This window comes from Ammodytes marinus (assembly GCF_949987685.1).
Source record: "Ammodytes marinus genome assembly, chromosome: 11".
Classification (NCBI taxonomy): Eukaryota; Metazoa; Chordata; class Actinopteri; order Uranoscopiformes; family Ammodytidae; genus Ammodytes; species Ammodytes marinus.
Window position 1 is genome coordinate 5,873,035 of NC_137215.1, and position 17,201 is coordinate 5,890,235.

The 17,201-nt window shown below is 40.1% G+C and overlaps 1 protein-coding gene across 1 annotated transcript; it reads left to right on the forward strand.

Moving 5' to 3' along the window:
- The first annotated feature begins 709 nt into the window (after positions 1–709).
- washc2c (WASH complex subunit 2C) lies at positions 710–16,507 on the forward strand. Its single transcript, XM_080037075.1, has 31 exons — positions 710–845; positions 2,292–2,429; positions 2,919–3,083; positions 3,260–3,328; positions 3,739–3,912; positions 4,420–4,513; positions 4,609–4,670; positions 4,775–4,834; positions 5,073–5,174; positions 5,604–5,688; positions 5,885–5,944; positions 6,076–6,209; positions 6,469–6,559; positions 6,683–6,736; positions 7,144–7,329; positions 8,110–8,264; positions 8,695–8,805; positions 9,332–9,424; positions 9,511–9,612; positions 9,794–9,901; positions 10,249–10,394; positions 10,801–10,924; positions 11,163–11,594; positions 11,853–11,984; positions 12,142–12,246; positions 12,391–12,465; positions 12,678–12,740; positions 13,490–13,702; positions 14,212–14,916; positions 15,324–15,495; positions 15,867–16,507. The coding sequence occupies exons 2-31, from the start codon at positions 2,292–2,294 to the stop codon at positions 16,013–16,015; spliced, it is 4,359 nt and encodes a 1,452-aa protein (XP_079893201.1). The 5' UTR covers positions 710–845; the 3' UTR covers positions 16,016–16,507.
- The last annotated feature ends 694 nt before the right edge of the window (positions 16,508–17,201 follow it).

Genomic DNA, 17,201 nt, shown 5'->3' on the forward strand with positions numbered 1-17,201 from the left:
GATAAATACATGTTTACTTACCACAAGAACACTTTGTTTGCAACAAGAAAATAAGATATAGTAGATTATTGAGTTTATTCAACAAATTAGTTTCAATAGGATTATGTCTAGAGGGGTAGGCCTACACTAAATATTTAATCAAGGACAGGAGATTGTGTTACTTTAGATTACAGAAGTGAAAAGTAAAATAAACAACAGACCTAAATCAAAATTTCTTTCAAAATAATATACAAAGAAGTCCATTTCTTCATAAGCCTATTGAAGGAGTGTCATCTCCTGGCTCTGGTGAACCATGCTGCTGCTGGTATGTCTGTTACATGCAGGAGGTGAATGCAGAGACAACGTTTAGTGTATGAATTAACAACATATTCATTCTAGAAATATTCATTTTTATTTTTTCAGATTTTTCATTCAAACACAGAACGAAATGTCAAATAGTCCAAACAGTGAGTGAAAACATCCATAACTTTGGATTCAAACTTCAGGTTGTTTCCCCTAAACTAGAATAATTAAATTGTCTCAATATTAAGCGGTCCGGGTGAAATGCGTTATAGTCTTAGCTCTTTGGTAATAATAACATAATCCAAAATTAGCTGAAAATGACCTAAAATAATAGAAAAGTAGCTTTCCCACCCATTCCGCTGTTGGTTTGTTCCACTCCCGCCCCACTTTCACACGGTTGCTAGGCGACGGTAGTCAGGTGACTGTCTGCAGACAGAACATGGCTGACCTGTCAGAAGACCAATGAGGGAAAGGCCAAAATTTTGCATAATCGATCTTATTTTTTACGTCGTTTCAGACCACAATTGACCGTCGTGGACTGCAGTTAACCAGAGGGTTTCAAGGTAAGCATGACAGCGTTCAATTTTGTGTGGTAATGTCACTCTGTGTTATGCTGTAGCCAACGTTTAGTGTCGGCTAGCTAAATTGAGCTAGCCGCTAACCAAACAGTCCCTGCTTTCTCTTCCCATTAGCAAGTCTTTTTGAGGCGAAAGCAAGGAGGAAATGGCAATTAGGCAACTTTTATTTGAACACAAGAAGTTGATTTCCGCACATTTGAAACGTTGTTGCCCAAGCCGACGCTAGCTTGTTGTGTCGCAAGTGTTGCAGTAAAACATTAGTTCAGGAAAGATACTATTACTAGATCAAATTGTAATCATCTTGCGGTATTTTGAGTGGCTCTGTACACCAAAATCATTATGCACACACACGTAGGCAGCCCCCCCTTTGAGCAGGAAATCAGATGACCATCGCTATGGTTGGAATGAATCAGTTAGCGAGTTTGGACTCGGTTTATTGACATAGAGTCGGAGCACTTCCCCCCTGGTTGTTCAGTTGGTGGAAGGCATCATGTAGGATTTGTTTGGCTTTCCTGATAGCAAGGACAATGTGGAGGAATGCTAAAGTCCTGCCACATACTTTACTTTCTATCAACTATTGTACTTGCTATGTTGGAGCTAGATACCGGTTGTAAACAATAGTTGTAGAATGCTAAGTTTCAATTGAGTTTTTTCTATTTATTTTAACTCGTGCAACGCTTTGCTGTTTGCACTGGTCCTTTTGAGAAAGTAACCCTAGGGTATCCATACAAAAAGATACAGGGTTTTCTCCAAACCCTGTATCTAGAGATATCACCACTGTACCTGTAATTATGTCCATAGAGTTGTTTTTCAAACTGCATTATCTGTGGAGCAGCTCCATGACTTGTTTCTTGCTGATATCATCATCACTACTCCAGTAAATGGTTAACCTTCTTAGCATAGCAATAATATTATACACCTTCAGCTTGTTGTGTCTATACAAAGCCTAAATGTTATTTCATCCAAGAAGCTTTTATATTCAAACACTCTCTCTTTCTGCTGTTTGAAATATACAAATTATGGTGAGACACTGCAGATGTAAAGGGTTAATGTTTAACTTATAGATATCATCATGAAACTTTGCCAACTTCGTTTTTTACAACTTTGGTGCACTACCGTTTCTTCAGAAATGTTTGACTAAATATACAAATTTGGCAAAATCTTACTAATTATTTGTAAATTTGCATATTTAAAAAAACAAAATGATATGTTGAGGAAGCAAAAAAGCCAAAAATCTCATAATTGACCAGTGATTAAAAAAACAATGTGTTTTATCTGCAGTGTTTCACCTTAAAGTAAAATGTGTGGGCTGCATAATTGCACTTGAAGAATAGTTTTTTTTTTAATATGCCTTCATGATTTATTAATGATAAATGTCCTTATTATATGAATTATTAATTCCATCAAAAACAACAATCAATCTGATTGCAGATGAGCGGGTTGCCGGAGGGAGTAGCGAACGGCCCGAGCAGGAGCGACCACTTAGATGCTCAGATCTGGGAGAGACCGTGGACTCTGGAAGAGATGAGGCAGAACAGCGCCAACTGGTCCCTGGCCGCCGACGCGGGGGTAAGTCATCCTCACAAGCTCTTTAAGTCAGGGAGTCTGGAAAATGCTTGTAGTCAAAATCAGTGAATATCTACCCATGATCCACTAGCTGTCCGTACTGTGTGGGCGCTGAAAAAAATCTGAGGTTAATAAACAGTCTAGGCTCTGTAAACAGTTTTGTAAACGAAGGGGCCCACCGTAGCTAGCAACATGCCCGTTTACAGAGCATAGGCTGTGTATTAACATTGGATTCTTTTTTTCAGCGCACACACAGTACGGACAGGTAGCGGATCGTGAGGAGATTTTCACTGATTTCAAAATTGATTTTGACAACAAGCAAGAATCGCTGACTCCACCTTTTAATAGGCCAAGAAAATTGATTCTCTGCATCATCTTTTGCTCCAAAAATCACAAATATGCTTTAGATATCTGAGTTTTGAAACGTGTTCTGCCTTGGTGTATCGATGGGAACTAACCGTCTTCATAACCTGTTTCTGGTTTCCCTCTCAGCTCTTCCTGTTCCTCCAAGACTTCTCCCAGAGAATGCTTTCAAAGACTCATGAGATAGAGAAGCAGTTGGACAGTCTGATCCGAGACACCAAGAACACAGACAGCTGTCTGAACTCCGTCTTCAACGACTTTCTCATGCTTTCCAACACACAGTTTATAGAAAATGTAATGCATTTAATATAACTTTTTTTTAAACTTACATTTTGCTTGTTATACAATAATCCACTCTTCTTGTTTGTGTGGGTTTGGAACTTAAATATGTTGCAAGACATCTTGAGAAACGGTACATGAAATAGTCTGGTGACAAAACAGTATTTTTTAAACTTTGTTTCCTGTTGCAGAGAGTGTACGATGAAGAGATAGAAGAGACTGTTCCAAAGGCTGATGTGTTGGAGAAACAGCCTGAACAGGTATATAAAGTTCATCCCTCCTGCAACCAACATTCCAACTACTAAATGCTTTTCATTGTTATTATTTAAAGGATAATATGGTCAGGTCACAGTACTTGGCAAACTTTTTTGGTGACCCAAGTTTTTATTGTTTTTAATTTTTCACAATTTTTTGGGGGTGACAATATATAAGAAAGTATACCATGTCATCATATCATACCAAAACATAATCCAAAATGCAAAACACGATCAATCCTTTCTCATCAAAAATTGTAATTAATTAACAAATTAAAATTAAGTACAGATAAATATAGAATACACCTTTTAAATATGAATAACTACATATATTATTACCTCCTCTACCCCCCACCCCCAGTTCTCCCACAATCTTGTATCAAACACTGAAAGACATTCATGTTTCCCCCCTTAAGGAGAAGACTCGCGAGCAGAAAGAGGCGGAGTTGATCCCTAAGATGCAGGAGGCTGTGAACTACGGTCTGCGTGTGCTGGAGTCGGCCTTCGAACACCTGGACATCAAAGCAGGAAACTCTGACTCGGAGGACGAGGAAACTGCAGACAGAGGGGACACCATCTTGGAGCCAAAGGTCTGCCACTCAACTTGGAGCTAAAAGTCATTCATTGATTGCTGGAATCCATAACGAATGTATTTAAACCAAACATCTAGATCTTTAATCTTTATTTATTTTTTTACAGCATATAAGAGTCCAAAGTTTTTACAGAACACATTTTGGATACAGTCTCATTCATTTTATAAATCAAAAAATACTTTGTACACTGTTTAAAAATGCTTATTCTGCATGTTTTTACGAACAAAATGTATCATAGATCAGACAATTAACAAAATATGAACACATTCTTCCGCAATGACCTTCAGAGTAGCACTAAGAATCATTATGGAAAGTTTAGTTGATGCGATTGCTTTAGAAGTTGATATTTTTGGCTCAGAGTTTTGAAAAAATTGCTGTTAAAGATGGTTGTTTAGGAGAAATATACAGCAAACAGACAAGGTTTAGTAAAAGAACACCTAAGTGTAAATCAATACGTGAATGTACTTAAACCTGTGTGTGTCTAATGTTGTTCCTGTCTTGTAGGATCTATATGTGGACAGGCCTCTTCCATATCTGATTGGTTCCCAGGCCTTCATGGAACAGGAAGATGTTGGACTTGGTGACCTCTCAAGTGATGGTAATATACTAATGGCAGCTTCTTCAGGCACTCATACAATACAATGTTCTTTTTTCTTTTTTCATAATGCTTGTCGTGTGCAATTATTTTTCCAGAAATGTCAGTTGACAGCGACAGAGACAGTGTAATCGAGAGCGACGATGGCAAAGACGCAGTTGTAAGACCCTTTTTTTCCCCCATTTCTTTCAAAGCATTTTTTAAAAAAATGTCTCAAGTGTGTTATGTTAACACCTGTTTTTATTGTGTTTATTTATTAAACAGCATTCAGATGAGGACTTTAATCAGGACGAGGATGAAGGTCACAGTCATAACATCAAGAAGGTAAGCCGGCTGCCTGTCAGTCGCCGCCTCTTCTCCCAAATATCCCGGACTATTTCCAACATACTATGTGAACGCGTCCCAAATGGACAATCCCCAGTGTTAATAGGTAGATCCGGACATTCTCCGGGTCAGGATATTTCCGGAGTTCATGTGTGAAATGGGTTAAAGATTGTACTTAAACTGAATAACTTAGAAACTAATAACTCTAATAATTTGACTCCCTTCTCACACATTTTAGAAGTCGTCCATGTTGAGTTATGAGGACGATGAAGACGAGGAGGATGAAGATTCCGACATATTTGGAGAATCAGACGGAGATGAGGACGAAGACGACACAAAGGTTTGTCTGTTATTACTCTGCTGGAGCAGTTAAAGGTGCAGTCAGTTATTCTGGAGAATGCTTTGCTGTCAAAATAACTTTTTTGTCAAAATCAGTGAATATCTTCTCACGATCCGCTCACTTGTCCGTACTATGGGTGTGCACAAATTCAGTGTTAAAACGCAGCATAGGCTCTGTAAATGGGCATGTTGCTAGCTACAGTGGCCCCTCTTTATTTACATGCCTTTTGTTTACATACCAGTTATTATAGACTATTTATTTTTTCAAGTGCACACAGGTAGCCGATCAAGATGAGATATTCACTGATTTTGTCAATAAGCGTTCTCCATAAATCGCTGACTCCACATTCTTAAAGGGTTCAGTGTAAAATGATTTAGAATCATACATTGCCAACTAATGGTCATTGGTTTGTTTTTATTTACCATTCAGAACACAGCCTCGTCGTCCTTTGCCGATGAGCTGGCGGCCCGCATCAAAGGTGAACCCATAACCAAACCAGAAGGAGATCGCGCATGTAAGTCACTCTCATTATCACCTCACCGGCAGCAGCATAGCATCTCACTTTGAAATTATGTTTTTTTTGTTTGTCCCTTCTTCATATTTGATTTAACAAAAACAAGTTTAGAAGTTAAAGTTTTACATTTGAGTGCCATCGTTGCATGTGCATGTTCATGTTTTTTTATGTTTCTGCCATGTCATATGTTTTAAAGCATTGGCATCTAAGAAGAAAAGTAAATCCAAGAAAGAACCAAAGCCTGCGAAGCCATCGGGTAGGACTTTCATTCACCATCAGTGCAAATGCAATTCACACATTTATTTATTTTGTCTAATTTTGCATGAGTTACCTCCGCTGCAGGCCCATTGTTCCCAGTGTTTTGCTCAATACTGTTTATTTCCATAGTAACAGCAGCTGAAGATGATGACGGCGACGACATGTTTAAGCCTCCCAAGATGGAGGACGAAGACTTCTCCCCGTTCGGAGGGAAAGGCGGACTGTTCAGTGGAGGGAGGGGCCTGTTCGACAACGATGACGAGGTATGATATGCTGGTTGTCAAAATCACTTTTTTGTCAAATTCAGTGAATATCTCCTCGCTGTCTGCTACCTGTCCATACTGTATTTGTGCTGAAATAAATCTGGTGTTGATATACACAGCCTAGGCTCTGTAAACATGTATAAGACAAAGGGGGCCCACCATAGCTAGAAAACATGGCCGTTTACAGAGCCTAGGATGTGTATAAACTCGTTGCTGCTGTCATTTTAAAATGTGTGCTGTATTATGTCATGCCATTCAGGGGGATCTGTTCTCTGAGGCTCCAAAACCTGCTGTGTCCCAAGAGAAGAAGGTGCTGAATGAAAGCATGAAAAGCACGGCTCAACCCGCAGGTGAGACGGTGATTCTTGACAGTATGTGCAAAGACGTATTGATACAATGGCTACAACATATGGAAAAAGAAATGGTCTAAATTTTAAGATTGCCACGTCACTTTTTTTTCTTTTCCATCCAAGAACCTGACAAACCTGCAAAGAAGATTCCATCGGGAGCCATCTCAGTTTTCCCAGGTATTGTAGTAACATTTACCTATAGCCTGGGTAGACCAGCCTGATCTCACAAGCTTCACATTGGTTTCTGTTCCGTAGATCAGACTGGCATTTCACCAATCTCTGTAGTAGTTATAGTCTGGTCAAAAAAATTACCAGACCAATCAGGTCCCGCGTTTTTTCTCACCTAATGTCCATCCCTTATTGTGGAAGGGAGCCCCTGATTGGTTCATGGAGTTGAACCCATCCTAGTCTCCAATTATTGCTGTTTTAAATGTACTGTATAAATAACATTTGACTGGACTTGACTTGACTTAATAAGCCTGATCTTGCCAGGCTAGCATATACTGTACCTGTGTGACAGCTAATATCAATTCCTTTTCTGCTTCCTCTTCCTAACCAAACCAAAATCACGCTCCTCTCCACAGAGAACAGCCTGTTCAGTGCGGGGAAGGATACAGATTCTGTGAAGAGAAAAGAGAATGGAACCCCAGCTGCGTCCAAAGCCGTTCCTGTAGGAGCCGGTGGAGGTGGAGGGCTGGGAGGGCTGTTTGATGAGGATGAAGAGGACGATGATTTCTTCAGTGGAAAAAGCCTGAATAAGTCTGACTCTGGTAAGTGTTTGAGAATATGCACTACAATCAATCAAATCAACAGTTTTTGATATATCAATTTTATAGCAACCAGCAGGTTTCCAAAGTGCTTTACATCAAGGAAACAATAAAACGCAACACCCAGTACAATCATAAAAAGGTTACATAAAAGCAGCTGAAGGGAAGGAGAAAGGCCCAGGCACTACTTTGTGTTAAAAGCCTTCCCAAATAAATAGGGTTTGAGTTTAGATTTCAAATGAGCTGCGTCTGTGATAATTTGAATGTCAGGGGTTAACGTGTTCCAGAGTGCTCGGGCCAGCAACTGCAAAAGTGCAATCACCTAGAATGCGGAACCTCCTAAAATAAGTTGCTTGGATGACTGCAATGCTCTGTTGTTTCGCAAATAGTTAAAATCTTGGCCAAATACGCTGGGGCAAGGCCATTAATGGTTTTCAAAGCCAATCTTAAAAAAATCTTAAAACTCGGGTGCTCCTGTGGCGTAGTGGATAGAGCGCGTACCACATTGACTCATGCCTCGTTGCAGTGGTCGCGGGTTCGAATCCGACCCGTGGACCTTTACTGCGTGTCACCCCCCTATCTCTCTCTCTCTCTCTCTCTCTGTCTCCCCATTTCAACTCTGTACTATCAAATAAAAAGCTTGAAAATGCCCAAAAAATTATCTTAAAAAAAAAAGATCTTAAAACTTAGGTCAAAACTTCAGTTTGTGCTACAGTCAAAGGCCAGTTGTAATTCTTAGCCCTAAAACACATGTGTGTTGGCTGTGTTTACTAAATTTTTCAGCTGGACGGGACAAACCCACAGCCAAGAAAGCTGTGGACCTGTTCGATGAAGATGATGAGGACGGGGACATATTTGGAGAGAAGTTCAGCGCTCCAACGCCGGCTCAGAGCAAGAAGGAGGCCGTGGAAGAGACGGTGAAGCCTCCTGAGAAAAAGGTGAAGATAATCATACATGAATAGTGTATAATTATGAATGAATGAATGGTTTCACATTCACAATACAACATTTGTAATCAAATACATCCGGCACTTAGTACAGTATAAAGTGACATCTTTCTCATAGCCCACCATTTTTTAATAAAGTCAGCTATCACATATGTTCCATTTTCCAAGAGGAAAGCTAACATATGTGTCCTACATATGGAAAATACAAAATGAAGTGAATTCAATTTTACATTTCATTTAGCTCACAAAAGTTAGTCTATTCTCCTCACTGGTACATATAAGTGTCTCAATATGGTTTAACATAATGCCTCGCACTATTAATTGGTGTATGAATAACATATTTTGTTTGGAATATCCAGATCAGTTCTTTTTGATGACCTGTAGAAGAATCCCTATATTGATGATTCTTTGTTGTGTTTAGTTGCCGGCAGGAGCCATCTCCATGTTTGGTCCGGGGACTAAGAACTTGCTCAGTGAGGGGCTGAAGAGACGACAGCAGTCCACCAGCGAGGAGTCTGAGAAATCTGAGGAGGTCTGAATACATCATTGTCTAACAATATATAATCTTCTTGACCAAATCAGATTTGGTGTGTTATATGCAAAAAGGCTGCTTTTCCATAACTCTTTTTAAATGAGCTTCAATAACCAAAATGTCCGTAGATTTTCTAGCCTGAATTATTAAACGTATGGCACTGCTTCGTGATGCACAGTCAACTGGTTTCAGGGCGAATGTGGATTATGAGCTTTTATCTACAGAGTAAAACCAATTTCAGCATAACTGTGTTTACTTTTTGTTTTAAGGTCATGCCTGCCATTAAATGAACAGACGTAGTTGCGGTCAGTGTATTGATGTTGGCCAGGCCCAATTTTAAGTGCAGTCTGAGAAAATGCCAAATTCGATTTAATTTGGAGTGGACTACACTGCTGGCCTTTTACTGTTGACATACCTTTTGCCCTCTGCCATTTTGTCCTTCCAAAAATAATACCCCAAACTTTTTAGTCAGGACAGTAGAATTGAGATTAATATTATATTTTCTTCTTCATGTTGTGCACGTCAGAATGGCCCTGCTGCAGATGCTGTGAAGGCCCCTGTGAAACAGACTCAGAAACCCCAGAGCAGAGGCCTGTTCTCTGACGATGAAGACACACAGGTAAGGCTCTCAAACTTCATTTCTGATAACAGTTATCATCCATTTTTTATTACACTGTCTATAAACATATATTTTTCCTTCCACAGGCGTTTCCAACCATCACTAAGAGCCAGTCTAAGCCTGATTCTTTCAGCCAGAGCAAAACCTCCAAGGCGCCTTTGTCATTATTTGACGATGAGGAAGAAGAGGTATGAACAATTTACTAATATTTCACACTTAAACTTTAAAACAGTCTAATTTTCTCTCTGATCATAAATGTCCTCTAACCGGCAGCAAACAATACCATCAGTGAAAAGTTCATCTTAGTTACTTATGAGTAAGTCCTGTGTTTCTTAGTACATTATATGATTCTGCCTCTCTACCTTGCAGGACCTGTTTGCATCCGCAGCTAAATCTAAAGCGAGACCTAGTCCAGCTCCTGCCTCCACAACGCAATCCAGTAAGGCTGCGTCCGGCTCGCTCTTCAGTGACGATGAGGTATGAGAACACTGATAGTATTTATCAAGAAAATTATTGCTGCATAGTATACCTACAGCTCTGGAAAAAATGAAGAGACCAGTCTGGATTTGTTTTCAATCTTCATCTCTACATTACTAAATGGAAATGCTCTTAATGACAATATTTTTGGGGGAAATTCACTAGAAATGTTGTCAGTAGTTCATAGAATAAAACCAAAATGTTCATTTTACTCACACATATGCATATAAATAGTAAAAACGAGAGACACTGAACATTTGGAGTGGTCTCTTCATTTTTTCCAGAGCTGTATATTTTATGGACAGTAAAATATTACACTTTATTTTCCTGAACATGTTGAACTCCAGGACCAGTGGATGAGATCTACCAGTAGTCCTGGGATGAAGACCAGTGCCAGCGCCCCCTCCAGTCTGCCCAGTGCCAAGTCCTCTAACAAGAGCAGCCTCTTTGACGGAGACGATGATGACCTGTTTGCTCCCACTAAAGAGTCTAGGTATTTGCTTTTCTTTAAATACCTTCTTAACCCATAAAAACAAGTCTTATCACTGTTACAATTGTATTAAAGGTGGAGTCCTGTGTTGTACTGTGTGTGTGTCCAGTGTTAATACACAGCTTAGGCTCTGTTAACGGGCATGTTGCAAGCTACGTGGGCCCCATTTGTTTACATACCCGCTAACAGAGCCTGGGCTGTGTATTTACACCTGATTTTTTTTTTTAGAGCACACACAGTGTAGACAGGTAGTGGATCCTAAGGATATATTGACTGATTTTGACATTCTCCAGAATCGCTGACACCCTTTTTTAAAGATCTCTTTCCTCATACATTTCAGAATGAAGTACTTGTTTGAAACATTGTATTGCCACCACCACCATTCTTACATCTGCCTCTTTCTATACAGTCCAAAGAAGCCCCACAGAGTCGCCCTGTTGTTTGAAGACGAGGGTGATGATGATGAAGATAAAGGATCGCTTTTTGGCATCAAACCTGCTGTCAACACAAACACTGCAGTGCCAGCTGCTAAAGTGAGTGAACTAACTTATATTTGGTCATGAAAAACAATCTTTATTTTTGCAATCCCTTAGAGGAGAGTTTAGATCCTCCAGTTTTCGGTAAAATTAAAATGTTGCTCTATGAGTTTGTCACATGAAAGGGACTTTTATTACAGAAATATATATTGTAATATCTTATTAACTACACCATTTAATTTGTATAATCTCCCACACTTATATTGAATTCTTTGAATACCCCTTATCTCTTCAGACGCCTGCTGTGGCCTCTCAGTCGTCGCACCTCACAGAGAGATCAGAGGACCTTGCAGTACCAGACAAACCTTCGGAGCAGGAGACGCCAGTAGCAAAAACCCCGGAGCCCACAACACCTTCGCCAGATACCAGCACCGAGAGTAGAAAGAAGCCGGCCGGAGCAGTCAGTCTGTTTGGAGGCATCGACGTGTTTGCCAAAAAACAGACAAAGAGTGTGTTGGATGAGGTAGACCATGGTCACAGTTTACTCTCTGAGGACAGCCCACCACCGCCGAACGCTACTAAGACGGAGGAGAAGAAGGATGAAGAGAAAGTCAAAACAAATCCTGTCAGTCTGTTTGACGATGAAGAGGAGGAGGAGGAAGATGAATCTGACTGGAACGATACCATCTTCACCCCCAGTAAACCCACGGAGAGAAACGCAATAAAGGTTTGGATTGATTAAGTTGCATTAGCAGGGTTTTCCCCCAGACAAGTTGCTAGGCATGGTGTAACAATATTGGGATTGCGAAATGATAAATAAATTGATCACGGATATTATTGATAGTTTTGAATATGTATTACTCAATTCAAAACAAACAAAATATTAAGTAGTATGTACACTACTGTTTTCAAAATATATAGTATAGTATGCTGTTTTCTCCTGCAATCAGTGACTCAAAATGTATCATGTCTTTTGTCTTTCCAGCCGACAGAGGAGCGGACACAGGCCCAGAGCACCGGTGTGTTCCTGGATGAAGAGCTGCTGTTCAGTCAGACGCAGCAGAAGGACAACGACCCGGACGTCGACCTCTTTGCTTCTTCAGGGAAACCATCTGAGGTCAGTGGATTAGACAGTCCTATCCGTTTGCACATCTCTTTCTATATTCCCACTGCAAGTTCCATTTATCACTCAACTTAACTGTATACTGTGTTGATCTACTCAACTGTATGTGTTTTCACTAGACGGTAATGATAAATGACTGTTTACTTTTCAGAGCTCCAAGCTCAGCTCGGGGAAACCAGCGGCACCAAGTCTGTTCTCAGATGAAGATGAGGACGATCTCTTCAGCTCCGTCAAGAAGACTAAAACTCCTCCTCCGGTAAAAAAAAAATCCACAATATATATTACACCTTGGCTAAGATAATGATGGTTATTTAGTAAAACAAATTGCACTTACATCTAGCACTTTGTAGCTTGGCTTATTTGAAGCTAATGTACTTTTGCTCTTTCATTTTCCTTATAGAAAATAGCGGAGAAGCCCAGTAAACCTATTGACAGAGCACCACTAGCAAGTCCAGAATCTCTATCGGAGATCCAGGTGAGTCGACCGCAAGCAAATACTGTTGCTCCAATAAACATAAACACAGATGTTTGTGTGGCCATGGGGTCTTCGTTTAGGGTTAATTTTTGCTTATATTATTTTTTTGTTTTTTGACACATATACCTGGTTTACTGTCTGTTGAAAGATACTGAAAAAGAAATGCCTTCACTGAATTACATTCTGTACCTGCTGTAATCTCAACCACACAGAAACCTGCACCCAGCCCTGTAAAACCTACTAAAGAGTCCTCCTCAAGGATTGGGAAACTTCAAGTAATATTTTTTTTGTTTATAATGATTTTAAATGTCTTCCCTGCTGCTGACATTTCACTCTTGATTCCTACTGGGGAAAAATCTATTAGCACTTTTTCCTTCAAGGTTTCTTCACGCTGGCTGGGCTATATTTTTCTTATTCCGACTTAAATTGCTTGGCTACAATACCACAGCATGATTACCTAACTGATTGCTCTGTTTTCAATAGATTTTTCCAAACTGGAAGAATTTGCTCACTCTTTCTTTCAGTTCGGCAGGAGGATGTAACTGCATCTTTTCTCTCCGTCTCATTTCTATCCACAGTCCTGGCTTCTCATTTTCCCTCTGATCTGTCGCTTGGAGCCACTCTGAGAAAGAGAGGAGCTGTAAATGTGTAGTTTTGTTTTAGGTTTTACAATAAAGTAGTTTGTTTTTAACATGTCTTACTCAACAAGTCTGTTTAGTCTTAAAGGTGGAGTCAGTGATTCTGTAGAATGCTTGTTGTCAAAAACAGCCAATACCTCTTCATGCTACCTGTCTGTACTGTGTGTGCGCTGAAAACAAATCTGGTGTTAACCCACAACCTATGCTCTGTAAACTGGTATGTTAACAAAGGTTACGTGAACAAAGGGGGCCCACCATAGCTAGCAACATGGCCACTGATTTTGACAACAAGCATTCTCCAGAATCGCTGAGTCAGGGCTAAGGTTCCATGATTTTTTTTTTTCACCTTGGTGTATAATAATATTGATGCATCTTTTCATATTCAGGCCAATCTGATGATCAACCCGGCTGCGTTGCTCCCTGGGGCCAGTCATCCCGGGGCAGTGAGTGTCCCGGCTCCTAGCTCCTCCTCTGGGATGTCCAGCTCCAGCCTGAGCCCCAGCCCGGCCACCACCCCTCTGGGAGCGCACGCAGACAGCAGCAGAGGAGTCAGCTTTGACTCCTCAGTACATGTTACTACACTGGACAGCGCACACAAGGTGGGGTTTTTATTTTTTATTTTTACAATCCCTTGAATATTATGTCTATTGTCTAGACTTTTTTTCTAAAAAAATAAATAAAATTAAAAAAAGTGTCTATTGATTTATTTACTATAAACACAATGAGCAAACAATCAGACATGGTAGAAAATGTCCTCCTCTAAATTCTCAAGAGCCAAGTGTGATGTAAGGTTTTTCAACCAAAGGTCAAGAGAGAGGCAATTAACATTCTTCCAGCTTATGCAATTGAAAGCCTTGCTAGTAAAAAAGACATATATCAACCATTTCAAGTTCTTAACAAGATAATTGACAACTTTTGAGGATAAGCACCCAGTATACGTAGTTTAGTATTAAGAGGAATTGGAGAAGAGGTCATTTGAGTTATATATTGCAACACCGCCATCCAAAACAGTTTCAATCTTTTCACATTGTCTAGGCATCTTTTAGTTGCTTTTCGAAATTCCTCGATTTCTGATGTGATATTTTGGGGTCTGTCTCTTTTCTTGCAGGGCCGTGCCAAAGGCTCCATGAAGCGGCGGCCGCAGTCCAGAACGGCGAGGCAGCAGGCCGCACAAAAATCTGCAGCGGACGTGGGAGAGACATCGGAGGGAGACGTTCCTAAGCCCAACCCCGGTATCTCTGGTTTAGTCTTACCTGCACCGGAAAAGTCCAGTCAAAAACCTCCCAGTCCAACACTACCTAACTCTACTGCACCCACAGCCCTGCCTACTTCATCACTATCTCAACCCCCTCTCGCTGAACCCTCCCCCAGACCCTCTGCACTAACACTGCCAGTCTCTTCAAACGCTGGTAAGAAAGACTCTAGTAAAGACAGTGGCACTAGGACCAAGGTGCTGCCGAATTCTGTAGAAGATGACCTATTTGGTTCCGACGATCTTTTCGGGGCTACGTCCGCCAGTATCGCGCCAATAACCACCAAGACCACACAACCTCAGGCCAGTAGCGACGTGGGACTTAAGCCAGACAAAGACACAAGCACACTGCCGTCCATTTTTGATGACACCACGGATGACCTGTTCAAAAAGGTCAAGCCGAGGTCGACCGCTAAGAAAGCAAACGCCTCGTCCTTTCTGGAGGAAAACGATGAAGATGAGGAAGACCTGTTTGGAGTGAGCAGCGGCTCCACTCCCACGTCCACCAGTAGCAAAGAAATCAAGAACAGCAGCAGTTTTACTAAGCAGGACATCTTCCAGGTACCTTGATTTTACATGAATGGGATACTGTTAAAGCCTCTAAAAACTAGTCTAAAATAGTAAAAAATCAATATATCAATCAATCAATAACCTTTATTTTCACTCGAAAGACTCTAAGGTTTCCCTAATTTACAGCGACAATGAGCATACACATATAATAACAATATATGGTATCAAAGTTGGGTGTATCAATAAGCTTCAACAAAAATCTGATTGAAAATAAATGTTCATAAGTATTATAAAAGACTTGGTTAAAAAAGCGTCTGTTTTACCGTCTAGAACGTTTGACCAGACTGTGTGAGCGTGGTCGAATCAAACGGTCTCCATGGCAGCAGGCGTTTTTATCAGGCAGAACGTGTCTGTGCCTTGATTTCTTTCCTCACCGGCTGTATTTCTGATGTTGTCAGGATGAAGTAGCCGCTGTGCCTAAAGTCCACAAGAAGCACAAAGAGCCCACCGTTGACGCCAGCTTGTTCGATGACAACATAGACATTTTCGCCGACCTGTCCGACACTCTGAAGCCAAAACAGAAGTCCAAGACGAAGGGAGAGACCAAGTCCATATTCAAGGACGACATGGGTAAGGACAATATAACACTAATGCAGGAACTCATGTTTTCAATGCACATAATTGTTTTAAAGGTGGAGTCAGTGATTCTGTAGAATGCTTGTTGACAAACTTATTGTTAAAATCAGTGAATGCACAGCCTAGTCTCTGTAAACAGGTACTGTATGTTGCTAGCTACAGTGGAGCCCCTTTGTTTACATACCAGTTTTCAGAACTTAGGCTGTGTATTAACACCAGATTTGTTTTCAGCTCACACACAGTACAGACACAGGTAGCGGATTGTGAGGAGATATTCACTGATTTTGACAACAAGATTACATCTTTAATTGGTGGTATACAGTATTTAACCAAACATTTGTCTGTCTTTTTTTCCTCTTTCAAAGATGACATATTCTCACCAAGCACAGTTAAACCGGTCACAAAGGCTCCTCCCCTTAAATCAAAGAAAACGCCACCGTCGCAGGACACCAGCACAGTGGCGGACACAAGCGACATATTTGACGACCCACTAAATGCCCTCGGCGGGAACTGAACTGTTGTTACCGAGCTAGATTTGTACATTTGTGGAATTAATTATTTTGTCATTTGGATCGCTGAAAGATTGGCGATCGGACACACTGTTGATAGAGTATTTATTCATATAAATACAGTGGCTTATTTTTGGCAGATAAAAATCTCACATGAAATCAAATGCAGTCATGTTTTGCGACATCAATTCCAAAAATCATCTCGGCATCAAGATCATATTATGTAACAGCGATTATATACTGTTAATCTTTATTATACATAATAGCACTTTATAAGCATACCCTCCATATGCTTAGCCTCGAAGCCTGCAGAAATTAACTGAAAAAAAAAATGAATTTGTATGTATTTGAAGATGTTTATTCTTTTGGCTTTTCAATGTTGAGATTCCATGTTTTTGAGTCTGTGCCATATCAAGGTTATGAGAAAAAAATCAATGTGTTTACTTACTGTCTTTGACTGTTTTTATTAATAAGAAGAAATTTATGAATTTCTTAACTTTGGCTGTGATGAAAAATGAAATTCATTTTTAATAACTAAAAAGAAACATATTTTATGCTATCTGAAATGTGTGTGATTATTTTCAATTCACTTGTTGTAACAGTCTGGACTTCAGTTTCTCATATGAACAAGGAGGCCATGCTGAAGAGCACGTGTTCAGATCTGTGATTATTGATATCATTTATTGATATCATTTTTGGAGGATGAAGGTTAAATGTTGCTGCTGAGGTCAGTATCCTATTATTAAAGTAAAGAAGACAGGATGTGAAGCTAATCCCTTATTAGCATTTCAAAAGAACCCACCTGTCTTGCTAGAGAAACATTAATTTTTTCATCAAAGGCTCAACAAACTATGAAAGCCTTATTCTAACGTCACAGGGAGAAAGCAATAACTATGGCCCCCATTTGCCACAATCATGCATTTCCCCCTTCACAAATAGATACTGTTTTCTCAGTCTGGAAAAGCAGAGGTCTTGTTGTTATTATAGCAGCTCGTTCCCTGTAGAAATAGTAGGAACGAGCACGTGTTAAAGAAAATCATTAATAATGTCCTTATTGATTATCATCATGATTACATCTGTTATCTGCTCGATTTTGTATTATTATTCTTAAAAGTGACTGTCCACAAAGACAATTTGTTGTCCCGCCCACCTCGCCATCCTTAGCCACCAATTGGTTAATTTACCTGTCAA

What these genes read in the sequence shown, in the direction of transcription:
- washc2c (XM_080037075.1), top strand. Translation starts at nt 2,292, where the DNA reads ATGAGCGGGTTGCCGGAGGGAGTAGCGAACGGCCCGAGCAGGAGCGAC. An exon ending in CGGAGAGAAACGCAATAAAG is followed by an intron (nt 11,595 to 11,852) that starts GTTTGGATTGAT and finishes TTGTCTTTCCAG; the next exon opens with CCGACAGAGGAGCGGACACA. An exon ending in CTAAGCAGGACATCTTCCAG is followed by an intron (nt 14,917 to 15,323) that starts GTACCTTGATTT and finishes TGATGTTGTCAG; the next exon opens with GATGAAGTAGCCGCTGTGCC.